This window comes from Macadamia integrifolia, chromosome 13 (genome assembly GCF_013358625.1).
Source record: "Macadamia integrifolia cultivar HAES 741 chromosome 13, SCU_Mint_v3, whole genome shotgun sequence".
NCBI lineage: Eukaryota > Viridiplantae > Streptophyta > Magnoliopsida > Proteales > Proteaceae > Macadamia > Macadamia integrifolia.
This window is the reverse complement of record NC_056569.1, coordinates 1,840,651-1,867,042: the sequence shown is the minus strand read 5'-3', so window position 1 is coordinate 1,867,042 and position 26,392 is coordinate 1,840,651. Positions and strand designations below refer to the sequence as shown.

The window sequence follows — 26,392 nt, the reverse complement described above, 5'->3', positions numbered from 1 at the left end:
GAGGAGGGGGTTCTTTGTTATCTCATGCATTTTCTGTGTTTATACAGCTTGTTTGGAACTGCAGAACTTCCCAGAAGGTGATTGGCATTGTCCATATTGCAAAGATAGATTTGGCTCCGGCAGAAATGCACCTACTATGAAGGCAATTACAATCAGGATGACAAGAGTTGTCAGAGAACCAGGAACCGAAATAGGTGGTTGTGCTTTTTGCAGGTAGGCTGCCATCTCTAGCTAATATAAATGGTACTGTATTGGTACTTTGACATGTTCTCTATAAGAAAGCTTGCTATTTTAATGGGTTCTTCATGTGATGTGGTCCTACCTAGAAATCTTTTAAGCGGGAGGATGTCTTAATCGGTCAATCCAATGGACCTGGCAAACCCTTAGAGATTATTTTCCTTTTCCTCTTTTTGAACCCATAAAAGTCTTTTTATCATCCAGAACTAGTTGGGCATTATCGGATAGGAGAGCCTGAATTGGTTGGTCTTGATTATTGTATGCAGTGGTTAAATATGTATATAAAGAAAGAATCTTTTGGCTATTCAGGCGACTGTTTTATATCCAATTGGACCTTTTACCATATAGGATTTATTGTAGCATGGTTCATCAAGTTGTTGTTCCATTTCATTCTCATGTATGTAGATTGTAGAGAGGGTGAATGAATATATTCTACTGAGACCAAGGTTATGGAAACCAGGAGGGAGCTCAACATGGTCACATGAACATGTTTCTAATCTTATCTGACAGAGCTCCCAATGTGAGTGTGTGTGTCTATCAGTTATCTTGGAATTACTATAGGACAGGAAGATTTATTTGTAATCTAGTTTTAGCATTCCAACCAGTTGGATAATTTTTATGAGTTCAAGTGGAGTTTCAGACTGGCCTTCAAGTGTGTTTGGGCATGAGTTCAGACCACGCCATCTTGAGGCTTGCACTTGAGACGTCATGTCCAACTTTGTGATCCAATTTTGTTTTGAAGAACTTCCAATGTCAGGAGTTTAATTTTATGAGATATAACAGAGTCTGGTTAATTAACTTTGGATACATGGATGGGGCCTGTGATCCTGACGTTGTCATTGTTGGAATTTCTTGCTTATTTGTATCTTCTAGGAGAGTTTATTCAGTCTTCATATGCAGCTAATACTTCTATTTTCAGTGTAGATTGGTTTAAACTCTTTAAAGATCAAACTTTATTATCTGAAAGAATATCCCCTTCTATTTACTTGTATATCTACATGGTGATGTGCTTATCCGTGACATATTACATATAGGGCTCATGACTTCAGTGTCTCAAAATTTGATGAGCGAACGGTTTTGCTCTGTGACCAAGTATGTATCGATTTTCCTTATTTGGTCATGTGATTGTACCCCCTTTCGATTTTCTGGGGTTCTCATCTAACTCTTTTTCTTTTCATTCTTAGTGTGAGAGGGAGTTCCATGTTGGGTGTTTGAGGGAACGTGGACTGTGTGATTTGAAGGTAAGTATGGAAGCTTTCTGCTATCTTGACTTCTTGAGTCTTGACTAGCCTCTGTGTTCAATTCGATATTTTAATGCTTATAACGTTCTTTGTGACAGGAACTTCCGAAGGGCAAGTGGTTTTGCTGTGACGACTGCAGTAGGATCCATTGTGCTTTACAGAACTTAATTCTCCGTGGAGCAGAGATGATTCCAAGTTCAGTTTCAGGTGTGATAAAGAGGAAGCTCATAGAGAAAGGCCTAGTTGAAGCAACTGAAGATAATGTGCATTGGCAACTCTTAAGCGGAAAAAATGGCTTTCCGGACCATCGATTGCTTCTTTCCAAGGCTGCTGCAATCTTTAGAGTAAGTCTCTTCTGTTATCAAGTTTAAGAATTGAAATACTGCTTGTCTGGTCTTTGAACTGCTTTGCATGCTTGCCTTGGAAGACTTTCATCCTGGCTGCTGTGCTAATTTAATTTTGTTTTTTTTGTTTTTTTGTTTTTTGTTTTTTGTTTTTTTAAAGAGAAGGGGGGTTAATGTCATGCTTGTTACAAGAGTACCCAACTCCAGATATAACCCAAACTCCAACACAAAACTAGGTCAAGAAACAAAGCCAAACAAAGCTGTCAGCTAGGACAATAGCTGCTGAAACAAACCAGCAATGATTTAACTAATATATCCCAGATAATTTGTGGGTGAGCTTGAGGGCTCTGCATTTCTGGAGTGTGGAGATACGATGAAGATCTGTGGAAGATTGGATAGATCTGGAGAGGACTTCAAGGGCCAGGAAGAAGAAAAAGGGAGAAGGAGGATGCCTTGCCAGATATCAACAGAAAGGAAAGAAATCAGCTGGGCTACCATTGACGAGGACACAAAAGCGAGGGGATGAAATACAAGAATGGATCCAGTTGATAAAGATAGGAGGGAAGGACATACCATGGAGGACTTTGGAGATGAAGTCCCATCATATGGAATCAAAAGCTTTATGGATGTCAATCTTCAAGATGGCAGCAGGGGAGTGGGATTTCTTATCAAAGCCTTTGACAATCTCTTGGAAAAGAATGATATTATCCAAGATACTTTTGGCTGTAATGAAGGCTGATTGATTTGGGCTAACAAGAGAATCAATGAAAATCTGAATTCTATAGGCTAGTATTTTGGCAATGAACTTGTATAAGATATTGCAGAGAGAGATCGGCCTGAAATCCGACATAACAGAGTCTCCGCCCTTTTTGAGGATAAGGCACTAGAAAGTTTGATTGACTCCTTGGATTTGGGTGGGGTTGAAGAAGCTATGGATAGTATGGAGGAAATTGGTCTTGGCCTTGAGAGGATGATGGAAGTAGGCAGAGTTGGAATCACCATCGTGAGAGGAGCCAAAGTTAAAGAGAGAGTTCCACCTTCTAGGGTCAAGAGGAGAGGAAGGCGAGGGTGACAGAGAGTTGGGGATAGAGGAGGGTGAAGGGTCAAAGATAGGGTGGGGTTGGACGGTGGAAGGGGTAAGGGATGGCTGGGGACTAAGGTTTCCAGTGGCAGGAGCCACCGGCGACAGGTTCGGCATGGGGGAAGGGCAGTTCAGGGTTGGTTCACAAGTATTGGGAAGAAGAGACATGAATTGCAATTCTAGGGCTATTAAATGATTGATTTCACTCTTGTGGGCTCATGTAATAGTAGGATTGCTAATATCACTTAAAGGTACATGGTTCTTGGTCATATGTGATAAAGTTGGAACTTTTTTTGTTAATATTACATACATGTAGCTGTTGTCGAGCAATAAGTGCTTTTATGAGGTTTGCTTGTGCGCTAGAGGCTAATGTGTATGAAATGTTATACTAAATATTACTCAAAAGCCTTTTCCCAACTAATTGGGTCAGCCGATGTTCTACTAAAGATTGTGAAGAGATATACTTGCAATTGGTTAAATGTGCTGAATTTGATGAAAATTCTGGATAGAATTAAAACCTTGATGTTTTATGCATGAAAGTGATTTTAATTATTTTATGTTCTTTTGCTTTTTACAGGATGGGTTTGAGCCTATAACTGAAAGGTCTGGTCGTGATCTAGTACCTGCTATGGTCTATGGGTAAGTTTCTTGTGCCTTTTGTTGCTTGACCGACTGTTTTTTTTTTAATGATATGGTTTGCTATGTCATATAGGTGCTTTGTCCTGATGAGAAGATCTAGACCGAGTTTTAGACTCAATTTTATTGTTTAACTTAAAAGACGTTAAAACTCTTTTATCATACAACTAGACTCAACCCAACCTTATACCAACTCAACTCAGTCATTAGAACTCTGTTATCTTAGTTCAACATTAAAGATGGCTTACTAAATATGCAAACCTTTTTATGAGATTAAAATACACTCAAATAAGAGTGGCCACACTTTTATGCCTGAAATTACTGTCAGGAAGGAGTATGGTCAAGGATCCGGCATTGTTTTGGTCAAACTTTGAGGAAGTGGATCTTCTTTAATTTAATATGTGCCTGTGGGCTTGGTTGTATGAAGTTGCAGAATTCTAAATATGCTTTTGGATTTGATGCAAATCTTTTGGGAGTGAGTTTTAGTTTGATATTCTCAAAGAAATCATTATAAGTGCCAAGGGCATTCATGGGGATCCTCTCGAGGTGAGTGAAGAAAATTTTAGCCAAAGTGGATTTGGATTGGGTTATATACTTTTATGCATATCAAGCCTTTGTTCTAATTGGTTATATGCATATCGACTTTGGAGGTTTAGTGTTTCCTTATAAAGTGGTGTGTAAACGTCCTCAAATCACCCATAGGATGTCTTTTTATGTAGACAGCAGTCCTGCCGAAAATTCCAACATCGAATAATTCGATAAAGAGGGAATGGCTGGTAAGGAATTTATTATGCATGCCGCGTGGAGAGGCTCAAGAAGATGCTTATCAATTGTTTGCTGGATGCCAGTTTGCTTCATATGTGTGGAGGGGTTTTCTGTGGTTGACGAGTGTCTCTTGGATATTTTCTCACTAGAAGCGGTGGTGGTGGAATGGGAAGGGTGTCCAATGGAGGGAAGAGTGGAGATAAGAGTATGGAAAATGATCCCTTTTAAGTTGTCTGGTGCATTTGGAAAGAAATAAATGCTTGTAGTTATTCAAGGCAAAGAGGAGAGTTCCTTCTGGGTATAAAAGAAAGCAATGGCCTGGTTTCAAGTTGGTGTTCTGTTGTTCCGGATTTTAGGTGAATGAATACTTATTGTATATTGGATGATTGAGATGCTTTTATCAATGGTTAGTTGGTGAGAGAAAACATTTTCTAACTTTTTTTTGGGGGGGGGGTGTGTTGACGTGTTGTACTTTGCACTGCTTTAACCCATAGGCAACTCATTAATTTGTGTCTAGTGCCATAAACTCCAGCCCTAGACAACACCTTTTGTTGGGCCCATATGCCAAAACCTTTAGATGGCCTGTGGCAACCTGAGTAGAGGAAATCCACTCTTATTTCTTAGTTTTGCCTTTCCTAGCTTTTGGATCCCCATCAGAGGTTTCAATGTAAGTAATCTCCAGGTATTGACTGTGATAGGTTTCAAGAAGCCTACGGTTACTAAGTTCAGAAATCCAATGAAACCATAATGACAGTGACGGGCTTAGAAACCAGATTTCAAGAGAATTTGATAACTAAGAATCAGAAGCTCAGATGGGCTTAAAATTCTGGTCGAAGGTAAAAAATATTGCCAAGAATAACTCCTTAAAATATGAACTGAGCTTCGTAGCTCGCAAGGCTCATAACCTTGAGGTCACAGGTTCAAATCCCACAACATTTTTTTTCTTCAAAATGGAGGTCTTACTACGTTAACTAGTAATTATGACTTTTTATTGGAATGGAGGAAAGAAGGAAGGGAAAATAGACTAATACACATCTATACTGATAATTTAATTACATGCATTACTTCAACATGGGCGGATAGCTGGAATCAAATCTACTTCTTCTCCTTGGCAAAGAGAAATTTTACCATTCGGCAATATCCACAATTTTATCCAAGTTGAATCTGGATTTTCTGAGGAGTCATATTGGGAGTAGAACTCTTGATTACGTTTTCAGATCAAAGGATCAATCTCAGGTTTATGATGGAAATTAGAACAGTATTAAAGGATGACTAAACAGCAATGGAATTTAGTAATAATAGTAAAATATCAAGATGGAAAAAAAAATGTGAAAATAGGAATCAGATCCTGAGGATTCCAGCAAGTCATATATCAGTAGGACACTATTATAATAGCAGCAGGATCAGATTTTGCAACTGTAGGATGATTAGAATGAAGTCTGATGACCAAATCTGAAGTTTGATATTAAAAACTGAGATATATACAATGAGAAACAGAAATTTCCACCAATTAGGGGTCTGTATGGCGATGCTCAAAAGAAATAGTTGTGGTGCTTTTGTGTGTTTTTTTTTTTTTTGGAATAAATTTGGAATGGAACAGAACATATATCTGACTTATTCTGACATCTGGTCTGTTTTTGTGATCTTTTGGAATGAACCAAGTGAGGGGGGAAAAAACGCATTTCTTTGTTATTGGAGAAACAGATCTGGATCATTTGATGCTGTTTATAAAAACAGAAACATAAATTTGTAACAGAAACCTAACCCAGAAAACCTAACTCTTAATATCAACTCTCTCTACTGCCACTGCCACCATCACCACCTCCACCTCCACCTCCTCCATTGCCACCACGACTACCATAGAACAGAAGATATACATCTGATAATATGCATTCCATATGTGTTTCTGTTCATTATTAATGGTTAAAATATTTTTTTTTTGTACAGAAGTGTTCCAAATGAACAGAAAAAAAAAGTATTTTTGACTAAAAAATAATTTAGAATAGAAACATTACCATTCAGACCTTAGAATATGAAGAATAACTGAACAGAAGAACCAGAAATTACTAACCAAAATCAATGATAGATAGACTAGAAGAATGAAGGAATAAAAGAAAGATATATCGATACGAACCGAGCATCTCACCAGGAACTAGACTGAAATCCCATCAGCACTACCTTAGCATCTCACTATATACTATTTTGAATCTCCCAGAACATTGAAGCTAAGCCAAGCTTTATTCAGTATAAGAAATTATGGGAGCTCTATTGTCTTACATCCTTTAAATAGAAACTAAAAGTATACTTACAATAGGAAAGGAAACTGTGCTTGAAATAGGAAAGAAAAAAATAGGGAACTCTATCCATAATAGGAATAGATGTCCCTTATGTACTTACAAAGTTACAATAAGAAAGGATAGTGTACTTGAAATAGGAAAGAAAGAAAAAAGAATATGTATCCTTAATAGTAATGGATGTCCTTTATAACTAAAACTCTATCTTAGCTAGTTAGAATAGGTGTCCCACATGATTAAAACTGTATCCAATGTTGGAATTAGAGTTTTATCATACAAGACTATCCTATTCTTAACAAGCAAGGAAATAATAATTATTTAATGAAATAAAATATCTCAAACTAACCTAATAACGTAAATCCCATATTCCTATCTCCTACCCATAATTTAGGCTCATTAAAGTGGTCTATTACAAAGAAAACCAATGGACTAAAGGCTTAACACATATATAACCCAACCCAAGGCATATTTCCACTAAGATAAGCCCAAATCTGTGATTATCTGCATCAGACTGGCTGGGATTTCTTCCTCAAGTGGCTGGATTTGCATGTTTTTTGCTGTGGCATTGAGATTCCTTTACTCATTCTGGTGCTTCACAGGATCTTCTTCTTTCTAACCAAATTTCTTTTTTAGAAGGTTAATTTTATTAGACAACAATCTTGTTAGAAAAATCACCAGTGAACTGAAAGGGTATCTAGTTCTCATGTTGAGTTAACAGAAATATATTATGAAATATTTAGTGATTTGTCTTTAAGTGATAATATTTTATTAATTCTTGGTTAATATTTTTTAATGTTCTGGAAAAACTACATGTAATATGTTAATTAGCGATTATGGTTCCCAGGGTGCAGATTGGGGGAGGCCACACTTCTGATTTTGAATAGGACCAAGCCAGAAGCCTGGCATTCTGTAGTTGAAAATTAAGACCAATTTTCCTAGGGCCTGGCCTGAGTTGTACCTCTAATAGTTACTGAGATTGTGGTTGTTTCATTTATGGAACACTTCAGTCATGAAGACACTTTTTTTTTTTTTGGTATGGAAGTACGCATGGAAACATGCGGACACTAGCTTGGGTGATAACATACAGGATGCAAGATGTGTCATAGTGGATGTTTTTGTGGTGATACTTCAACTTCTTGCAGTCATTTCTGGCCTTCTCCGTGTGGACATGTGTTCTGGGCTTGCCTGTATGCCTGTGCTTTCCATGCATGTGTAACTGGACTTGCTTTGCCTTCTTTGTGTTGGTGAATCCTGCTGCTTTCTCACATCCTTTCCATGTGTGATATATTTTTTTCAGAAGAAATATAGCTGGCCAGGAATTTGGAGGGATGTACTGTGTTGTTTTATGTGTAAAGTAAGTTGCTTCCTTGGAATAAAAATTTTTCAACTTGGATTATATTATATCATTTACTGTTTTTGTTTTACTCTATTGTTACTGATCTCATGTGGTGATTGCTTGTGTGTATAACAATTGACCCAACTGCAGGTCAGTTGTTGTAACTGCTGGAATTCTCAGAATTTTCGGTCAGCAGGTTGCAGAACTTCCTCTGGTAGCTACAAGAAGAGGAAACCGAGGAAAGGTAAGAATAAGATTATGGAGTTTTTTCTGAAATCATCTCTCTTGTCCAACGTCTTCCGGATAGTTAGAATGACCATGTCTTGAAATATTTGATTGCTACTTGAACAATGAACTTACATATCACAGTCCCCCCAACCCCAATTCCCAAAATTTTTTTTTTTTTTTTTTTTTGTGCATTGGTTCTGTCATCTGTATTACTTTGTTAATAACCAAATTATCTGAAATAACCAAATTGTCTGAATTGATTCCGTCCCATATGTTTGTCATCCACCAGTTACCTAGAAGTCTATCCAGTGAACTTATCCTTACATCTATTCTGTGAAGCATGGTATTGTGACTGTCTTGGGAAAATTTTTCTTTCAGGTTGCTTTGCACCTATATGTAGATTACATATCATCTAACATATATATAGATGATTAGTAATATAACATATTATATATTAATAACAACAAACAACAAACAACAACATACTATCCCAACTTAATGGGGTCAGCTAATAGCATATTATATATTAATGTCAGCAGTAATTCTGCACCACCACTGTAGCCTGTCTCACACATTTTTCTTAGTTTAAATTACCCCCACCGTCACAATTCTGCACACCATTACAGCCTGTTTCTTCATAATGACACATCATTCTTTTATTTTATTAAATCACCCAACCACCATCACAGCCTGTCAGTATAATCCGTTTCTCTCTCTCTCTCTCTCTCTCTCTCCCCCTCTCCCTTCCCGTTCCAACTTCAGGCGAAACCAACAGTCCAACAACACCTCCTTGGGCACAGCAGATCTTGCTCCATTTGTGAACCCTGATTTCTCATCTCATTTCTCTAGGAAGAGCAGTGATGACTGGCTAAACTCTTCAATCTCTGGAAGGTATTCCTACCCAGTTATCCTTGGTGGCGTGCTTCCTTCCTCCCTCTCTCTCTCTCTCTCTCTCTCTCTCTCTCTTTAACTTTGTATTTTCCTTTGTATAGCCCTGTTTTTAAAAAGCAATGGCATTCCATCCTTATTCTTGAATCCTGCATCTTTCTCCCTCAAAATCGGATCGATATGACATGATTTGAAGAAGTCTAGTCTCTCTCACCGATATGAGACTGATTATGGTCCAGTTGCACCAATTAGAAGGAGACCAATTATGGCCTGAAAACCAACCAACTGAATGTTACCGTGTCCATGCCTGGCCACTGAAGGCCTGACTACATGATCGATCGGGAACTGTGCAAGATTTTAATTGGGGGTGCAGTTGGAGAGGCCCTCCTTACGGTGAAGCTAAGGCTTACCCTTGAACCAAACAATCTTGTGCCAGGGAGACAAGGGGCTGCAAGCTTTAATGAAGTCCCAAGCTGAAGTCAAAGGGAGGTAGATACACCATCAATTTTAGAGGAGATAGCTCTAAGAGCAATAGGCCTAAGCTTCAGAATCTTCCTCCATACCCAAGAAGTATCAGGGATAAGAGGAACTATCCAAATGGAATCATTGTGAAGGAGATCAGAGTAAAACCCAATCTACCTAGATGCTTTTCTTCTTAGCTACAATCTTCCATAGTAGCTTCAAAATCCAACAGAGTTAGCTTCTTTAATTCTTCTCGAGGCCAAGACTCCTCATCCTTAGGAAGGCAAACCACCCAAGAGATTGGGTGGAGAAATCTGGTGGAATCAGGACCCTTTCTAGAGAAAGGCACACATGAGGGACTCCAGAGCCTTATGGAAGATTAAAGCAATTAGAAAAATACCAGACCGGCCTAGGAGAGAAGCTTGCCCTTCCAAAGTTGAAGCCTCTTATGAATTAGATCAAGCAGGGGAGTACAGCAGTTAGCAGTCAACCTAGCCAGAATCCGATGCAGCCCCAAGTATTTGACCAAAAGGCAGCCAAGGGAGAAACCCATCTTCTCAATGGAAGTATCCTTATCCACATCAGAATTTTATTGTCCCTAAACCTGCTGGTGGCCGGATTAGGATCTCTTAAACTTCTGATATGTTTTCCGTTCAAGACTACTCTCTCTTTCTCTCTCTCTCTCTCTCTATATATATATATATATATATCGGTGGGAAGTATGGAAATCAATTAGCTGGAAACTTTCTCACTCACATCCGCCTGGAATCAGATCTCTGCACTCTCAGATTCAGCCGCAGCCATGACCTTCCCCACAAAAGAGTCTGAAGTTTGTTATTGTGTTCTTCGTCAGCAATTCATCTCAAATGTTTGACGAAATTTCCCAAAGTAATTGAGGAACCTGATTGCAAAAGTCTATTTTTTACATGGAAGTAACCAAACACTTTCTCATTTTAGAATCTATTGTTTCTGAAATCTTTTTCGAGAAACAGAGGAAAAAGAGAAGTAGAAATCAATCCAATGAGAGCCTTGAACTAAATTATTTCAGGTACAGATCTCAAAAGAAAAAGAAAAAGAAAAGTTCAGTTCATTTTATGTATGCCATCATGTATTCTGTGCCGAATAATATAACATTTGAAAACATAGCTGTGTATCATGTTGGGCCATATTCATTATTCTTGTTACTAAGACAGTTTCTCTGTTCGTGAAGGGTTATTTCCAAGCATTGTTTGCTTGTGTAGAGAGGTTGTTGTTTTCCTTGAATGTGAAAAACCTTGTACTACCTGCTGCTGAGGATGCCGAATCGATCTGGACTAATAAATTAGGCTTTAGAAAGATGACTGAGGAGCAAGTAAGCATATTCTCTCTGTATTTTATAGATCATTGCATAAATTTATCATTATTGCTGTTGTACATTGTAGGCACTAACATTGACATTATGAACAGTTATTAAAGTATACGAAGGACTTCCAGTTGATGGGTTTCCTGGGAACTTCAATGTTAGAGAAGGAGGTGTCGCGGTTTACAGATTAACAGTTTCCCTCACCTCATTTGGAGTTTCATCAGGTTTTGGTGTAATTGGATTTTATTTTATTTTATTTTTATTAAATTCCTTTCTTTTTGCTGCTATTTTGTTTGTAAGCAGCATGAATTATTGTTTTAAGGATGAAAATTTGTAGAGTTTGTTGTAATGTAAGATCAACTAAAGAAAAGAAAAGGAAAAAAATAGGGGTTGGGGGGAGGGGGGAGGAAATAAATTCGAGTTAGAAAAGATGGATGTACATAAACTTTGACAGGAGAAGCCAATACCAGTGCAGCTGACATTTATTCTTGCATGCAGTCTGTGCTTATGGAATCCAATTGTTGTTTTTCTTCTTCTTTTAATGGAAATCTTATTTTGTACTCCCTATGGTGGGGCCATGGCCAACAGTGCATATGGAAGGAGAAGCAGAGAGTCCTGCCACACCACTGGCTACCTAATATAAGAATTAATTCTTAGTTGTGGATTGAATTCTGACTCTGAAGACCATGGATGGATCACAGAAGCATCTAGCAGCCGGCTGACTTCCATTGAATATGTTTTGTCTGTGGGTTTCATTGTTTGAGACACCGCCGACTGTTATCTGAAATTAGGAATAGAGCTGATGGTTATGAATAAGATTTTGAAGCTTATTCTTCATTTTAGCTTAGCTAACATTTTTTTTTTCTGGGTGCAGAAAAACATATTACATTTAACCACCACCTCAGCTTCCTCCAGTTAGAATCTAATCGGCAGTTGTCTGGATGACTTTAATTCTGTTGGTTCAATGGTTGCCTGGCCAGTTTGTCTCTAAAACAGGACTTTCTGAGTTCCATGGATCCCCTAAAATCACAATTTATACTTATTTCATTTTGGGAGACTTGGAGCCTCTTTCTTTCCCTTGGATTTAAAGACTAGTATCGGAGACTCAGTCAGTGGCCACCAAACCCCATCTGAATCAGCTGATCCAACTTGATACCTGACCAATATACACTGGTATTAGTATCAGTCTGTGGTCTCCGACTCTGATATGAGCCAGATATGCACCAGGTCTGATCTCAATCCTCGAAACCTTTCTCCCATTCCATGTGTAAGCCTCCAACTTGAGTTGTTGATCCTGTATCAGTGCAACGGTATTAATCAGGGTAAAACTGTCAAAAGAAGGCGACTGTTAAAGAAAGCCAAGGGCAAAACTGTCTGATCCTGGCTGATCTGTGATGACATGGGCTTGTATATGACAACTGAATATGTTAACTTTTCCCAACTGCTAGGTGTACCTGGTGTACGAGGCCCCTGCATGTGTGAGGTCCAGGGTGAGAATTATGTAGTCTTATCTCGAGAATGTTGAGAGGTTGTTTGGACTGCTTGACCATCAAGTCACAACATTCGGACCTTTACCATTGGTCCAAGAACGCCTCTTCTCACTGGTAACCCTTAGCCTATCCAAATCACTTCTTAAATACCCGAATATTCAAATTTGCCACATTCATCTTTCCATGGCAAAACTTGATTCTCGTGTATAAAACCTTATAAATTAGCACGTATAACACATATTCCGTTTTAGCTTCCACAGTTGGAACAGTTCTGTTATAACAGTTCATTCTCGATGAGGTGAGGTGAGCTGGTGAGGCGAGGGGACTATGCAACTTTCTTTTCCTATAATTTATAAAGGCTTGTTACAAAGGATTTGAACATGAAATCATTAGAGATGCGAGTGTAAAAAATCAGACCGATCTGATTGAATCGAAACCAACCAACCGCATTCCTTGTCAGTTCAGTATTGGTTTGGTTTTAACAACCGTCAAGACTCGAGAGATTGTAACAACTGAAGACGAGCATTTGAACTGGAAATCAAAAAACCGAATAGAAAACATTAAAACCCGTTGAAAGAAACCAATAATAAATCAAAAAGCCAACAAATCAATAATTATCGATTTCCATTTTTTTTTTTGTAGATCAATTTCAATCTTACCCGATGTTACGGTCCTAGAAGAACTCAACCTCATAAACCGATTTACAAGGTGAGGAGATCCAAGACCATATCAACTCGCATCAATTGCCACAGGAAATTGATGTGGGATCAACCCCCATAAGCTGAGGGATCATAACACCCGATAAATGAAAATATCAGAAAAAGCAATTGAAATTAGACTGAGCCATTCTTGTTGCAGCCAGGAGCGAGGTTCTAAAAACTTGGGATCAGTGGGCCGGATTCAATTCTGATCTGGTCTGGATTGGACTGTATCGGATAGATTTATCTTCTTTTTTTTTTTAATAAAAAATAATTTTTTATTTTGTTTTTCCAAGTGACTTTGTTGTAGGAGCCTTTGGAGAGAATCATCCACTCATTGCTTGATGTCGGGTGGGACGGCAACAAAGGTTTAAGATTATTTGATGTGGATTCAATTCCAACCCATGATATTTAGAAGTAGAATTTTATTTTGGCAATCCAAGGCTGGGCATAAGGGTGCTTGTGACTTTTTAAAAGGATTATTACCTTTGCTAATAGTATGGGATATGTGTCAAGAAAGGAACAACCGAAGGCATGGAGAGGGTGTTCGCACGTTTGAATCGATCATAGAAAGGCTGAAAAGATGGGAAATATTATTTTGCAGGTTTTTAATATTAATCTTCCTGTGTCGAGGCAAAGAGCTCAAATTCCCACGTTCTGGCTTTCCCTTGCGACTTTCAATCATGTTAAATGCAGATGGTTCTAGCAGAAGAAATCCTGGTATTAGTGGAGGAAGAGGTCTCATAAAAAAGAAAGATGGCACGATTCTTGCGGCTTTTTCTAGTTTCTATGATGTTATTCTAATTCTATGGCTGAGGTTCATGCTTTGAGGGATGATTTAAGGTTATATACAGATATGGGTTTTTCAAAATTTTCTATTAGCTCTGATTCACTTTATTGTAACTCAATATCTAATAGGTTTTGTAAACTATGAAGTTGTTGGTATTGGTTTCAAGAGGTTATGACTCTATATGATTCTTTTCGAACTCAAATCTCTTTCTTTTTCTCTTTTCGAGAGAGTAATAGAGCGGCACATTGTGGCGAATTTAACATGTCCTTCAACGACGGATTCAATTTTTCTCGATGACCAAACTCTTTCTAGAGACCTTAGCTAAATCATTAGCTAAGTGGCCGATATTTCGAATGTATTTTTTTTTCTTTTGGGTATTTTGGTTGTACTTTGAGAGTGCGAGTGCATATGTTTTTGGTGTTGGGGCAATGCAGATTATGTCTCTCCTTGTATTATTTTTTTGTTTTATTAATAATATCTTAGGGTTTTCCAAGCTAGATAATATTTGGGTTAAAAAAAAAAAACCTGTGTATCGGGAGCGGATTGATCAAGATTGATACTGATACCAATACCGATCCAGATCCAGATCCAGATCCAGATCCAGATCCCGATCCGAGTTTGAAGACAAAACGAAGGAGGGGAAATAGAAAAAATATTAATAAAAAATTAAGGTCCGTCTGCTCTTTATAGTGTAATGTCGCAGATTATAAGGAGCTCGGGGGTTTAGGGTTTTGTCGATCCTTTCTCGTATCATCACAGCAACTCGTTTCCTTCTCCTTCTTCGTAAATCAATTTGGGCCTTTAGGGATTCTGTCTCGCTCGAATCCTCACGATTTCTGCTAGGGGATGGCGTTTGCTTCTGGTTTCCGTCGCGTTCTCGGTGGTCAGTCTACGCCTTCGCTTCTTCAGAGCTGGAGATTTGCTCCAATACGTCTGAACTCTTCTTCCTTGACCACTCCAAAGCTCTTTGTCAGTGGTACGTTTGGAATTGAACCATCGCATTAGTTGCTATTACCGGTATTCCTTTGACACCCATTATTCTGAATTAAGATTTTTTGCCATCTCTGGTCTCTTGTTTGGTGGGTTTGATTTTGTATGATATTCTTCAGGAAACATGTTTGATCATACTTCTAGGGATATATTTTCGGAAATACTAATACTTTATCTGGGTTGAAAGTATTATCAACTGCAAAGCATGGGGGGTGTACACCTCCGCTTGTTGTGGCCTGGAACTTTTAGTGAAGAACTATCAAATGTAAATTTTGGATTAATTATCTTATGGTGTCTTTTGGACTCAAATATGAAATTAGCCCAAGAAAGAGAGAGATTTGTATTCTCTGGATCTCCAAATGAAACGTTTCTCCAATTGCGGCTCTTCACTGCACACTTTTAACTGTTCTAGCTTTGTAAGGTGATGAGACTGATCGATCCATGGATGCTCAGTTTTATTCATATTGGCAGTGCACATAGTTCCATGTCTTATTCAGTATGTTTCCTATCACATGAGAAATGATAGTAGTACCTGATTATAAATTGTAGTGAGTGTCTGGTTTCTGTCAGTAGGGTTTTATTTTGGTTCAATTTGGTCTACTTACTTCGATGTTTGCAACATTTTGTATGTAAATGAGGTCCTTCACCTGTTACATTGACACGGAGAAGAATTCCAAGTAATGCATAGTTGATATATCATGAATCAGATGAACTCTATAGAAGTTTGTGTAGTCGAGCATGCATGGTGAGGCAACATGACCCGGGGGGGGGGGTTTGATACGATCCTCCAAGAAATCCTTGGTTTGAATCTTCTTCGACCACATGTCTTTCCTTCCTGTGCCACTATGATAAAATAGGGAAATCTACGAAAGACAAGTGGTTGAAGAGGATTCAAACCAAGGATTTCTTGGAGGATTATATCAACTTGGTATCAGAGCAGCCAATACTTGGCCCAACCAGCCCGCGGAAGGGGTGACCTATTGCCAAAGTGAGGGCCGCTAGGAAAGGGCTATCTGCCGCCAGGCATAAACCCTGGAGCAGAGTGAGAGCCGCTTAGAAAGGGCTACTTGATCCAAAGTAGGCTATCGTGGACGTCGGGTTCGGAAGCATGGTGGTATGTAACGATCCCATATTAGCATATAGGGGCTGATCCCACATCGGTTTCCTATGGGAGTTGATGTGAGTTATGGTCTTGGGTCCCTTCACCTTGTAAGCTGGTTTATGGGGTTGAGTTCTTCCAGGACTGTATCAATGGGGCAGCCCTATGTTGGTCTCATACCCCACATCCCCTAGCTTGGCCTCACCAGTCCTCTATGACCGGCGGCTGCTGCAGTCAGTGAAGTCATGCTTTGGATTCTCTAGACTGTTTTATTTTTCCTGTTCCTCCTCCTTCCCATGGGTGAGTGGTAACGTACCCCTACGTGTACATGATGGAGCTGTTACGAAGGAGAATGTCAGTAAGGGAGTAGAAAACCTGAATAAAAATCCAGAAGAGAAATTTAAAAAGAAAGCAGGGTTGGGATGCCTAGAACATGAGGATTGAAAGGGAATGGGAAGAGAGTACGTTGATGGTTGAGGATGAAGAGGAAGCTTTTGTGCAAGAATGAACAAGCTCTTTCTTTGAGGGTTATAATCTTTGAAAAGAACCTGAGCCTTGGGTTCTCTATCTAGTCTGCAAAAATGAATTTGCTTCAACAGTGCCTGTGCTGCTGTTGCGGGTCCATCTTTTAATCTTTCAAAACAATCTGAACCCCAGCTGTTACAGTTTCGTAGTCCTTACTTCAATCCCTTTTCCCGTCTTTGCTAGCTGCTTGATTGCATTAAGGTTTTCTGAAGAGTCTCATGTGCTTGAGCCTAACAAGGGGGAGAAGGTGGAAACTAAAACAGTTCACTTTTTTTCCTTTTGTGGATTCTTCCCCAAAATTCTGCTTATTAATAGCTCCATCATTACTTGCTGACATTGCCCAGAGTCATGTGTCTCTTCCCTCATGGGTGGTAGAGGATGGCCGTAAGTTCTCTGCTTCTTTGGTAGTTTTGTTTGTGTATTTATCCTTAATACAATTGGTGGTGAACTAAAGCTACATGATAATTGTAATAAGGCATCCCATAATTCACACATATTTAGATATTTCTGCATATTTGACCCACTTCTTGCCGTGACGTTAATCAGGCCTTTCAAGGTTAACCACAGATGAAAAGCTGAAGGAGGCATTCTCTCCATTTGGCCAGCTTCTTGAAGGTAAGTTGAATTCCAACCCACACTTGAAACGAACCTTCTCTGTGTGGCTTTTCTAAATCCTGATCTCTACACATGATAATTTTGCAGCAAACGTCATAACAGACAGGGCCTCTGGAAGATCAAAGGGGTTTGGCTTTGTAAGATATGCAACCATAGAAGAAGCAGAGAGTGCTCGAGAAGGGATGAATGCCAAATTCTTGGACGGGTGGGTTATTTTTGTTGATCCTGCAAAACCTAGAGAGCCAAGGCCCCCACCTAAGCCAGAACCGGAGTCTTCAGAAACTGGTTTCACGGTAAACAAAACCATTGGATGGTGTGGGTGATTCTATTGATTGGAAGAATTAAGTCGTCTTGGATTGTTTGGTTAGAAACACTTGTTCTGTTGGATGGAATGAAAATCGATGGAAGAAATTCTGTCTACCGTGGTCCCTTTTTTTAACTATTTCCATCAATTGCCACAGCTGCACTTGAGGTGGGACTGTTTATTGCATCTCTCTTCCTGAACATTAATATTAATGAAATTGTATCATTTTAGAGGTCGTCTGCTGATGGTTTTGAATATTTCGAGCTGTTAAGTGTCACAATAATGTATATCAATAAATTACAGTCTCCATAAAATAATAGAAAAAATAAATAAAAACTTGAAATTGAAGAAGAAAAGAGATCTGCATTGGGATTTTTGTTTTGGTAATGTCTGTAGTGGAAATTGCAACTATGCAATTGGTGAGTTCTATGTTTTTGTATAATTTATAGTGTTCATTGCTATGGTGCTATGTATATAATATATATATATATATAGATTTTTTGGTAACAAAAAAAAGTTGTTCCATGGCAGAGAATAGTGGTCATAGTCCCCAGGACAAGCCCTTGTACGGCAAGTGGGGCTTCCACAGGGCCAACGGGCGATAGTGGGCATGTCAAGACTTAAACCCACAACTAGCCGACTCGAGCGATAATGGGTTGAGGGTATTTTCACCACTAGACTATCAACCCCATTGGTGACTTTCTCCTTATATACATGCTAAGAATGATGAAAATGATTTAAAAAGGTCTAGGAAATGTTTTCTGAGGTAGTGTGGCCCATGTCCCTAGACAGTTGAAATGATTAGTCTGCCTCCTATGAAAGGGAAAATGACCTCTGTTGATGTTTTCTCACGTCTCTGTTGATCTTTACACACGCAGAAGAATTGCATTCTCCCACAAGAAACACCTTTCCATCTTTTTTCTTTTTATTATTCATCAACCACTTTCCAATCTTCCGTGAATGCTTCACTTGTTAGCTTTTGCGTTCTGACCATCTCTATTATCTCGTCTGGTTCAAGGAGTTGAAGACATGGCTAGCAATTTACAACCGACACTGAGAATCCAAAATGGGCCATCACTATTATCTTGACTCGATTGTTGAATAAGCGTCGGTTTTTATTTATTTGATGAAAGAAAAGAGAAATAAAATTAAAGATGCGAGTTTACATCACTGTGAAAGCTCTCACAGGCTCATAGCTCCTGTTGCTATTAGTAGCATTACGAGCAATATTAATCTTAAAATCCATAACTGGGTGACTACACGCCTCTTTGTGAGAAAAGACAATAGATTTCAACAATTCAAGGATCTTTGAAAAGGTAGAAAAGCATAGCAAAGGCTATGCCCCATTGGTTGGTTGTAGAATAAGTTGAAGCAACTCTAATTTGAGAAACAAACTTCATTTATATCACATCCCTTGATGATTGCCATCTTCAGCCAACTCCAAGGAAATAGTCGAGTTGGCAAGAGACCTTTTACCTTAGGAAGTGTGTAGTTTTGAGGTCGACTCCTCTTACCTCCTTTGAGCCACTCACTAGAAGGTGTTTAGTGCTCTTCACAACTTTTAGTGACAGTTGAATGATTCTCATTCAACCTTGGTATGATTCGGTCCATGTGGTTGTGGGGTCAATATGAGCTTGCGGGACTAATCAGGCTGAAGGACTGGATACCGCTAACAGAAAAAAAATACCACCTCTTTCCAGCATTCCTTCCGCTTCCACCGCTTCCATATGGTTAGTTGTAGTAGATTTTGTACAAATGAACATAAACTAACCTTGTAATAGAATTCCATATACCCATCCTAAAGCTGAACGGACATCAATTCACCATGCCTAATCGACACCGTATAGTAGGAGGGAGATATATGGGGAGAGAGGGAGTCACATTAGGACCCTCTCTTCCTTCACCGAGCAGTGAAAGGAAAACTTTGTCCAAAAAAAAAAAAAGAGAGTAATTTACATCACCTCCATTGTACTTTGTTATGTTTTCAAAAATTACATCCCCTCCCCTATAGTATGTTAGTTTTTACTAGGAAACTCACTCCGTTAAGTTTATTATACCTTTAAATTTGTCTAATATTTTGATAATGCCCATATTACCCTTCAATATTGTGTTTTGACTCTTTCACCCTTTCACAACAAAACCTTGCTAATCGATCCTTCCAACTTCAACCCTCCCCTCTATCTTCTTCGGTGAAAGGCGAACGACGTACGAAGTGCAGAACTAAAGACTACCTCCTCCGTTTAGCAACTCTAGCTAGTGACAACAAAGGGAAACATTGCCCATAACACCTGAGAAGGATCGCTTTTCATTTGCTGCTACAAAATACTCTTGAGGGTTTACTCCAAAAGACAACAAAGAGGCAAAGAGGCATTCCCATCTTATCTCTACTATCCTACTCTGCCTATTAAAGGCGAAGTAGAGCAAGCAAATGCAAAAGACGACCCACCATTGAACTTCCTTCGAAGCTTCAAATCCGAAAAACAAAGACCATAGTTTCTTCCGATAGAGAGAAATTGCAACCATGAAAACTTAATAAATAGAGCAGAGGATTGATGCAAGAAATAACAACCATGAAAACTTAATGAATAGAGAAACAGAGCAGAGGATCGATGCAACTAGGGTTCCGCATCACTCAAACATCTTTTGTGATCTCTGGCTTTTCCGGCAAAACTTTGAGAGGGAAAAAAGAAAAAATAAGTCAATAAAAGCAGAGACCGTAGAAGTGAAGAGTTGAGATGAGGCAATAACAAAGCCTTCTATTACTTACAGCTATTATTAAGAGTAATTTAAAATAATTAACTTTGGATGTGTGTCCGTTTAGTTTTCTTGCATTTATGGCTTACGATTTTGGTTTAGGGGCTCTTATGCTTGTGGTTTTGTTTTATTGGTTCACTTTAATAGAGAGTACACCGAATGAAACTTACAATAGAAGCAGCAGTCGCACAGAATGACCTCGTCTTCACCGGATATGCTACCCAAAATAGGATTAGATTTTCACTACCTCCTCTTCTCTTGTCATTTCAATTCGATGGAAAAAGGTTTTAAGAAGCAATAAGGGTAAAATAGGTAATTACATTGGTTGAATATTTCATAAGACCAAACTCATCTTTTACACATCAAAACTAATATACCACACTAACGGGGTTAACTGACGGGGGGATGGAGAAATAATTTCTGAAAACACATGGGAGGATTTATAATAAGAGTAAAGTACAAGGGAGTGGGATGTAAATTACTCAAAAAAATACATACCAAACAATCAAGAGAGAGAAGGAAAGCCTTTATACACATAACATGCACACCAAGGGTTTTATATTCAAGTTTGAGATCCACCAGAGCCTTTATACACAGATATCATGCACACCTAACGGTTATATATTAAAAGTCCGAGATCCACCAGAGCCTTTATACACAGATATCATGCACACACAACGGTTTTCTATTCAAAGTCTGAGATCCACCACAACCATGCGTACAAGAAACACAATCAACCAATAATGTTCCATAAGCATCCCTACGCCAAGGAACCCATGCCACAGTCAAAATCCTCACAAATTTATTAACCTACATGATTAAGAGTGTGCCTGCCTGCCTGCCTGCCTGCCTGCCTAGTAAGAAGAGTTCGTATTTGACACCAGAGGTATCCTTTTACGTAGCCTCTGCCACTGAGACGTGCACCTTTGCCACTGATGTCCACAAGCTACTCCCACACTTCGACTCTTGGCCAGCAACAAAGTCCACCAGCTCCACAGTTGACTGATTAAAACCACCAAAACGCAGCTTATTGCCGCCGGCCATTGATTTAGAACGCAAGTCCGAATTGGCAACAGTTCTAGATTGCTTCTTCTCACTAGTGCTTCCACGAGAAGATTTGCCTTTGTGCTTGTGCTTGCCATTCTTTTTGTTGGTCCTCCTGCGTTGATGGTTGTGGCTTTTCACGGTGTGTGAGAGGGATGTGGCAGGTGGATCATACACATCAGGAGCCCATGTCACTGTCAGCTTCCTCTCAGGTGCTCCCTGCTTCTCACGGCTACCTTTCATGGCAGACACAAGCTTCAATGGAGTCTGTGGAAAGGCATATTATCAGGGAACATCCGAAACAAGTACTCATTTTTCTTCTTTTAAACTTATAACTACTGATAGTACATATCCAAAACAAGGTAGGCACAAAACCACGCACAACAGAAACAACAACAAAATAAAATTTATGGATGGGATCAGACCAATGTAACCAGGTTCAGAAAAGCACATCATGTCCAGGGTCAAAGTACATGTCCAAATGCCATGAGAACATGCTAGGAAGATAATTAAATTACCCAATCAAATTTAAAAATTGTCAAGAAAATATATATTAGTGAAATTTAATAACTAAACCATCAAGAAAAAAAAAACTTAAATAAAATGATAATAAAGACATTTCACTTCCAAAACTTGATCCCACATGTCCACCTATGTCTCTATCAAATACCTATACTTCTATCCTCCATAAAAGTCCATAAACTTTTTAACAGCAGGTGATATTCACGCATTCCCTGTTTGTGGCCTTGTTACTTCAGATTCTATATGGTATAGCAAGTCAAGAAGATTGTTCAGCTAGTATGACAGTTTGTGAACTCAATAACAGATTAATGGAAGAGTGAACATGCAAACTTACAGGAAGAGATAAGGATCGCGTGCAGGCCAGCCTTGAGTCAGACATTTCTGTTTTCTCATTAACTGACAAATCCTTCTTAGAGCATGGAAATGTTGCACACTTTATCAATCCTTTCTGAAATGTTCCAGCCACAGATTCAGCCACATCAATTATCAATTCCCTGCACATTTCAGCCTCGGGATGGCATATTTCAACCCTGTCTAACGGTTGAAACTGTCCTGGCAAAGATTCATGAACATCTTGCAAGCATAAGATCCCAGTAAGTGCATCCCCAAGATCTGCCACAGAATCATCTCCAATGGTGGAAATACTTTGCTCATGATTTACATCTTTTTGATAGAATTGCTCAGGATTTACATCTGACTGATTCAAGTCAAAAGTAGTAACATGTTCCGGAACAGCGACACCAAACGGAACAGATGTATCCATGGATAATAACAGGTCCTAGAAATACAGAACAGCCATACCACTTAAATTATAGAAGAAGAATAACCATAAGTTTCTTGTAGTACATTGGCATATAAAATATTCTATAATAAACTAACTGCATGCATTAGTTGCCACAACCAGGAGTCCAATGCATCTGAGCCACAAAACTTCATAGCACATGTAAAAGAATAAGAACCTCAAGCTCACCAAGCATTACACAAATTAGCTGGGATTCATGAGATACCAGGTTGAGCTAAGCACACGAAACTCAAAAGAATGATTTGTTTATTTAAAAAAACCACCCATTGTACAAAACAACAGCAAAACGACTGACTGACTTGCCTTAAGAAGCCATTTTGGAACAGAAGAACAACAAAACAGCCAGGACCCAGCAAGAGAGATCGTCCATCAATGAACCTGAACATGTGAAGAACCAAAAGCTAACCCAAGGAGACCCATGTCTAAATTAGTATGCCTTGGGCATCTAAGCCACGGACAGGCCCAACTGGACAAAACAAGAATCTTTTGGCTGACATACGCAGATATTGAAATTTTGTCATATTAGCAATGGTAAAATCCCTACAACTCAACATGACAACTAATGAACCTGCCAAGTGCCAACCACCAATAGAGAGTCCCTCTGAACCAAAACCTACCAGTGTCAAGTGATTGAACTAAACCCTACCAGAATCAAGTGATTTAGCCAACATACAGGCACAGAATAACACACATACACATGCACATGCAAATTCACCAGAGAGTAGATATGAAACTTGTAACACGTCACACTTTTGAATTTCCCAAATCAAAGGATCTTTGGTTCGATATCTTAGTTAACTTATCAGTAATTAATACCTCGTATAATCTACCATAAAGATCTCCACTAGCAACCTCTGCCGCAACTGCCAAAGATATTGAGAGAAACAATGCCACAACAGAGAGACCTTCACCATCACCCATTTCTAAATTCAGCATATCTTCCGGTGTCTCACACAAACTTTAATTTGACCCAAAAAAAAAAAAATAACAAGCCATAATACTCAATCCTCGTCTGTAACTATATTACACAAAAATTACTTTGAACCACTAAACTCACCTTTTGTTGTTACCCAATGAGAAGATAACTAAACAAGTACGTAAAAATTGAATTACATCACCATCCACATTAAAACAAATCCAAATTTTGACCACCCATTAAAGTGGGATGGAATAAGAACGCCAGTGGAACCAAGGAAAATTGGAGTTCAGGTACAATCCTCAAACAAAAGATGTAAGTCTGCAAACTAAGAAATAGGAACACAAAAATTGAGTTCTCCTGCATCTGCATAAATTTCTCCATCCAACATTTTTTTTCTTCATTTTTTGTCTCCCTATGGAACAAACAGGGGTAAATAAATCGGTAGGAAGCAACAGTTTTATGAAACATTAAGCAATACATTGGATTGCAGCTGGAGTAGGAATCTTATCATTTTTATCATGAGAAATCATATCACTAGATAAGGGAGTACATATGTGGGTTTAAATGTTTCCACCTATATAATACACAGCTTTTATGATCTGATAACACCAGTAAGCACTCCAGTGAACACAGGCTAAATCCAAACAATCTCTAAATTGTCTCTTATTTCTGCAGTAGAAATACTTCAAAAAAACAAATAAATAACCCGAAACCATATGCATGCTTATATTAAGGGGAAGGGAATTGAGACTTGGAAAATTTTTGAAAGAGAAATGGGAGGGGGAAGGTGAACGACAACCCATAATTAAAATGATATCAACAGCGGACAAAGAATATTACCTTCACAAAGATTAGACTCTCTTCGCCAACGGAAGCAATTATCAGGAGCTTCCAAGAGAGCAAACGGATGCAATCAAATAACAGGAAAAGTAATGATCGGTACCAATTTTTCAAAGCGTTGACCCAACCAAGATAAGAACGGAGAGAGATACTTCAATATCTAGTGTCTGTAACACTAGTTCCTGTACCAAGTAAAGATCAGGAAATGGGAAGACGAAAAAAAGGAGAAGAAGACTTGAAACGCAAGAGATCCATCCTCAGGCCGAATGTCAACTCAAATTACCACGCCGATTCCACTTTTCGAGTTGTTTCAGACGATGAGGACTAGAACCACCATGAAACGATGTCGCAGAGGGAACCATCATAGCACGCCGAATAAGGAATTTGCCGAGCACCGAAGACATGGCCGATGCTCCTCCAAACAAATTCCACCGCTAAAGCCTAATCCACAGCTGCAAAACCCAATAAAAACACCCGCGATAGACACTCTATAGGTAAAAGAACTTCCGATCGCTTTGAAACAACCAGAGAAACCCAAAATCCGCCTAAAATCAACCCATCGAATCACCGAAACACAGAGATCGGCCTTATATAGAACACCGATCAGTCTTCACGCAAAGCAAATTGAATTCTTTTGAGGAAAATATGCGATATTCGGACCAGATTTGCAGAGAGACTTCTCCGAGTAGATCTTCGCTGGAAGATGAAGATAAGCGAAACAAGTGAAAAATCTTCGTTAAGACTGAAGGGACATGCGTTAATATATGACAGGCCAGCGTATGAAACAAGTTATCCGGACCGGTCTCGAATCGGACAAAATGTGCCCTAACCCTAAAATTCCGGATCCTATCGATCTGGAATAGTCTCGGCAGGTTCTGATCTGGATCAGCTGGACACTCCTTTTTCTTTTTCTTTTTTTGGGTGGAGGTTGAACCAGACCGGACTAGGGCAAGAACCCAAGCATCATAGACACATTACCAACACCAACGCTTTGAACAAAATAATTTTTTTTATTAATTTAATATTAGGATTATAATTATGTTCAATGGAGACCTATGAATGCAAAGTCAGGAAAAGTGATCAAATTCATAATGAATGTTTTAGAAAAAAAATAGGGGTAGGCCTAAAATGATTATTAACGAAGTGGTAAGGAAATACATGCAGTTGGTCCGGTTGGATTCTAATATGATCATAGAAAAATCTATGTGGAGGACAAAGACCCACGTAGTCGACCCCTTGTATGGAGTGTTCCTAGGATATTGTTCCACTTTTATTGCTAAAACAAATGTATTTTATCATCTTCTACTTCATTGTTGCATTTCTTTTATCTTGTATTGCTCTTACTTTGACGATCGCATTGGATCCATGTAGCAGAGCCTATTTAATTGGGATAACGGATAACCTATTCAGTTGGGATAAAGTTATGGTTGTTGTTGTGGTTGTTGTTGTTTCTGCTGTTTGGGACTATAGTGTATTTAGAACATGGGAAAAATATTACTATACTGCCCACACCAACACTCTCTCTTATTTTGACTATGTAAATCCTATATGGATGATATTATTTTTTAGTTATTAGTGTAGCCTATAAATTCCTTCTTACATTGTGCTTGTGGGAAGCGTGCGGATCCTTTGTATTGCACTACATTGTGTGAAGTGTAGCGCAGATCCAGAGGTTGGGAGCACCACTGTGTAACACACTACAAAGGACCCTAGTCCATGTGAGAAACTCGAATAGAAATCCTCTGCCACTTGCAAAGGTCGACACATGGACAAAGAGGAATGGATGGTTTAGATTAGTTCCTCATTGAAATAACCCAATACCAGTGGTTGTCACTTAAACTGAACCATACCAGGTATTCAAATCAAACCGGTTCAAGTTTTGAATTAAAATCTGAGAAATTAAGCCCTCCTCCATCTCGAGACTCTCTCTCTCTCTCTCCCTCTCTGCCCTAACTCTCTCTTCCCTTTGCTCACTGCTCACTGCTCACCAAGGACTGTGCTCACGAAGGCGCTACTCACCTTCAATTCTTGCATGAAGCTCCCTGCTCACGAAGACCCATAACAGAGATCTCACGCTTGATCTGCTGCATTAGACCTTCTTTCTTCACCTGATCTTTATTGAGTACTTTAATGGCGATGCTCTCCC

The 26,392-nt window shown here is 38.9% G+C and overlaps 3 protein-coding genes across 10 annotated transcripts in view; 2 read left to right on the top strand and 1 right to left on the bottom strand.

The window, feature by feature from the left end:
* Window positions 1-11,347, top strand: part of LOC122059565 — a 20,699-nt gene extending 9,352 nt beyond the window's left edge. For all 8 annotated transcript variants that reach the window (XM_042622430.1, XM_042622431.1, XM_042622427.1 and 5 more), the window contains 9 exons: window positions 48-213; window positions 1,272-1,329; window positions 1,422-1,478; window positions 1,577-1,822; window positions 3,481-3,542; window positions 7,896-7,952; window positions 8,085-8,178; window positions 10,723-10,863; window positions 10,959-11,347. In XM_042622430.1, coding sequence (XP_042478364.1) covers window positions 48-213; window positions 1,272-1,329; window positions 1,422-1,478; window positions 1,577-1,822; window positions 3,481-3,542; window positions 7,896-7,952; window positions 8,085-8,178; window positions 10,723-10,863; window positions 10,959-11,045 — 968 coding nt within the window. In that variant the 3' untranslated portion in view covers window positions 11,046-11,347. The remainder of the gene's footprint in view (window positions 1-47; window positions 214-1,271; window positions 1,330-1,421; window positions 1,479-1,576; window positions 1,823-3,480; window positions 3,543-7,895; window positions 7,953-8,084; window positions 8,179-10,722; window positions 10,864-10,958) is intronic.
* A 3,164-nt stretch (window positions 11,348-14,511) lies between these two features.
* LOC122059574 (organelle RRM domain-containing protein 2, mitochondrial) lies at window positions 14,512-17,597 on the top strand. The gene is made up of 3 exons (XM_042622440.1): window positions 14,512-14,808; window positions 16,993-17,061; window positions 17,149-17,597. Exons 1-3 carry the CDS (start codon window positions 14,679-14,681, stop codon window positions 17,382-17,384), a joined length of 435 nt encoding a protein of 144 aa, XP_042478374.1. The 5' UTR covers window positions 14,512-14,678; the 3' UTR covers window positions 17,385-17,597.
* A 3,033-nt stretch (window positions 17,598-20,630) lies between these two features.
* LOC122059567 lies at window positions 20,631-24,516 on the bottom strand. The gene is made up of 3 exons (XM_042622433.1): window positions 24,247-24,516; window positions 22,020-22,463; window positions 20,631-21,430 (listed from the first exon to the last, which is right to left on the bottom strand). Exons 2-3 carry the CDS (start codon window positions 22,446-22,448, stop codon window positions 21,014-21,016), a joined length of 846 nt encoding a protein of 281 aa, XP_042478367.1. The 5' UTR covers window positions 22,449-22,463; window positions 24,247-24,516; the 3' UTR covers window positions 20,631-21,013.
* Between the last annotated feature and the right edge of the window lie 1,876 nt (window positions 24,517-26,392).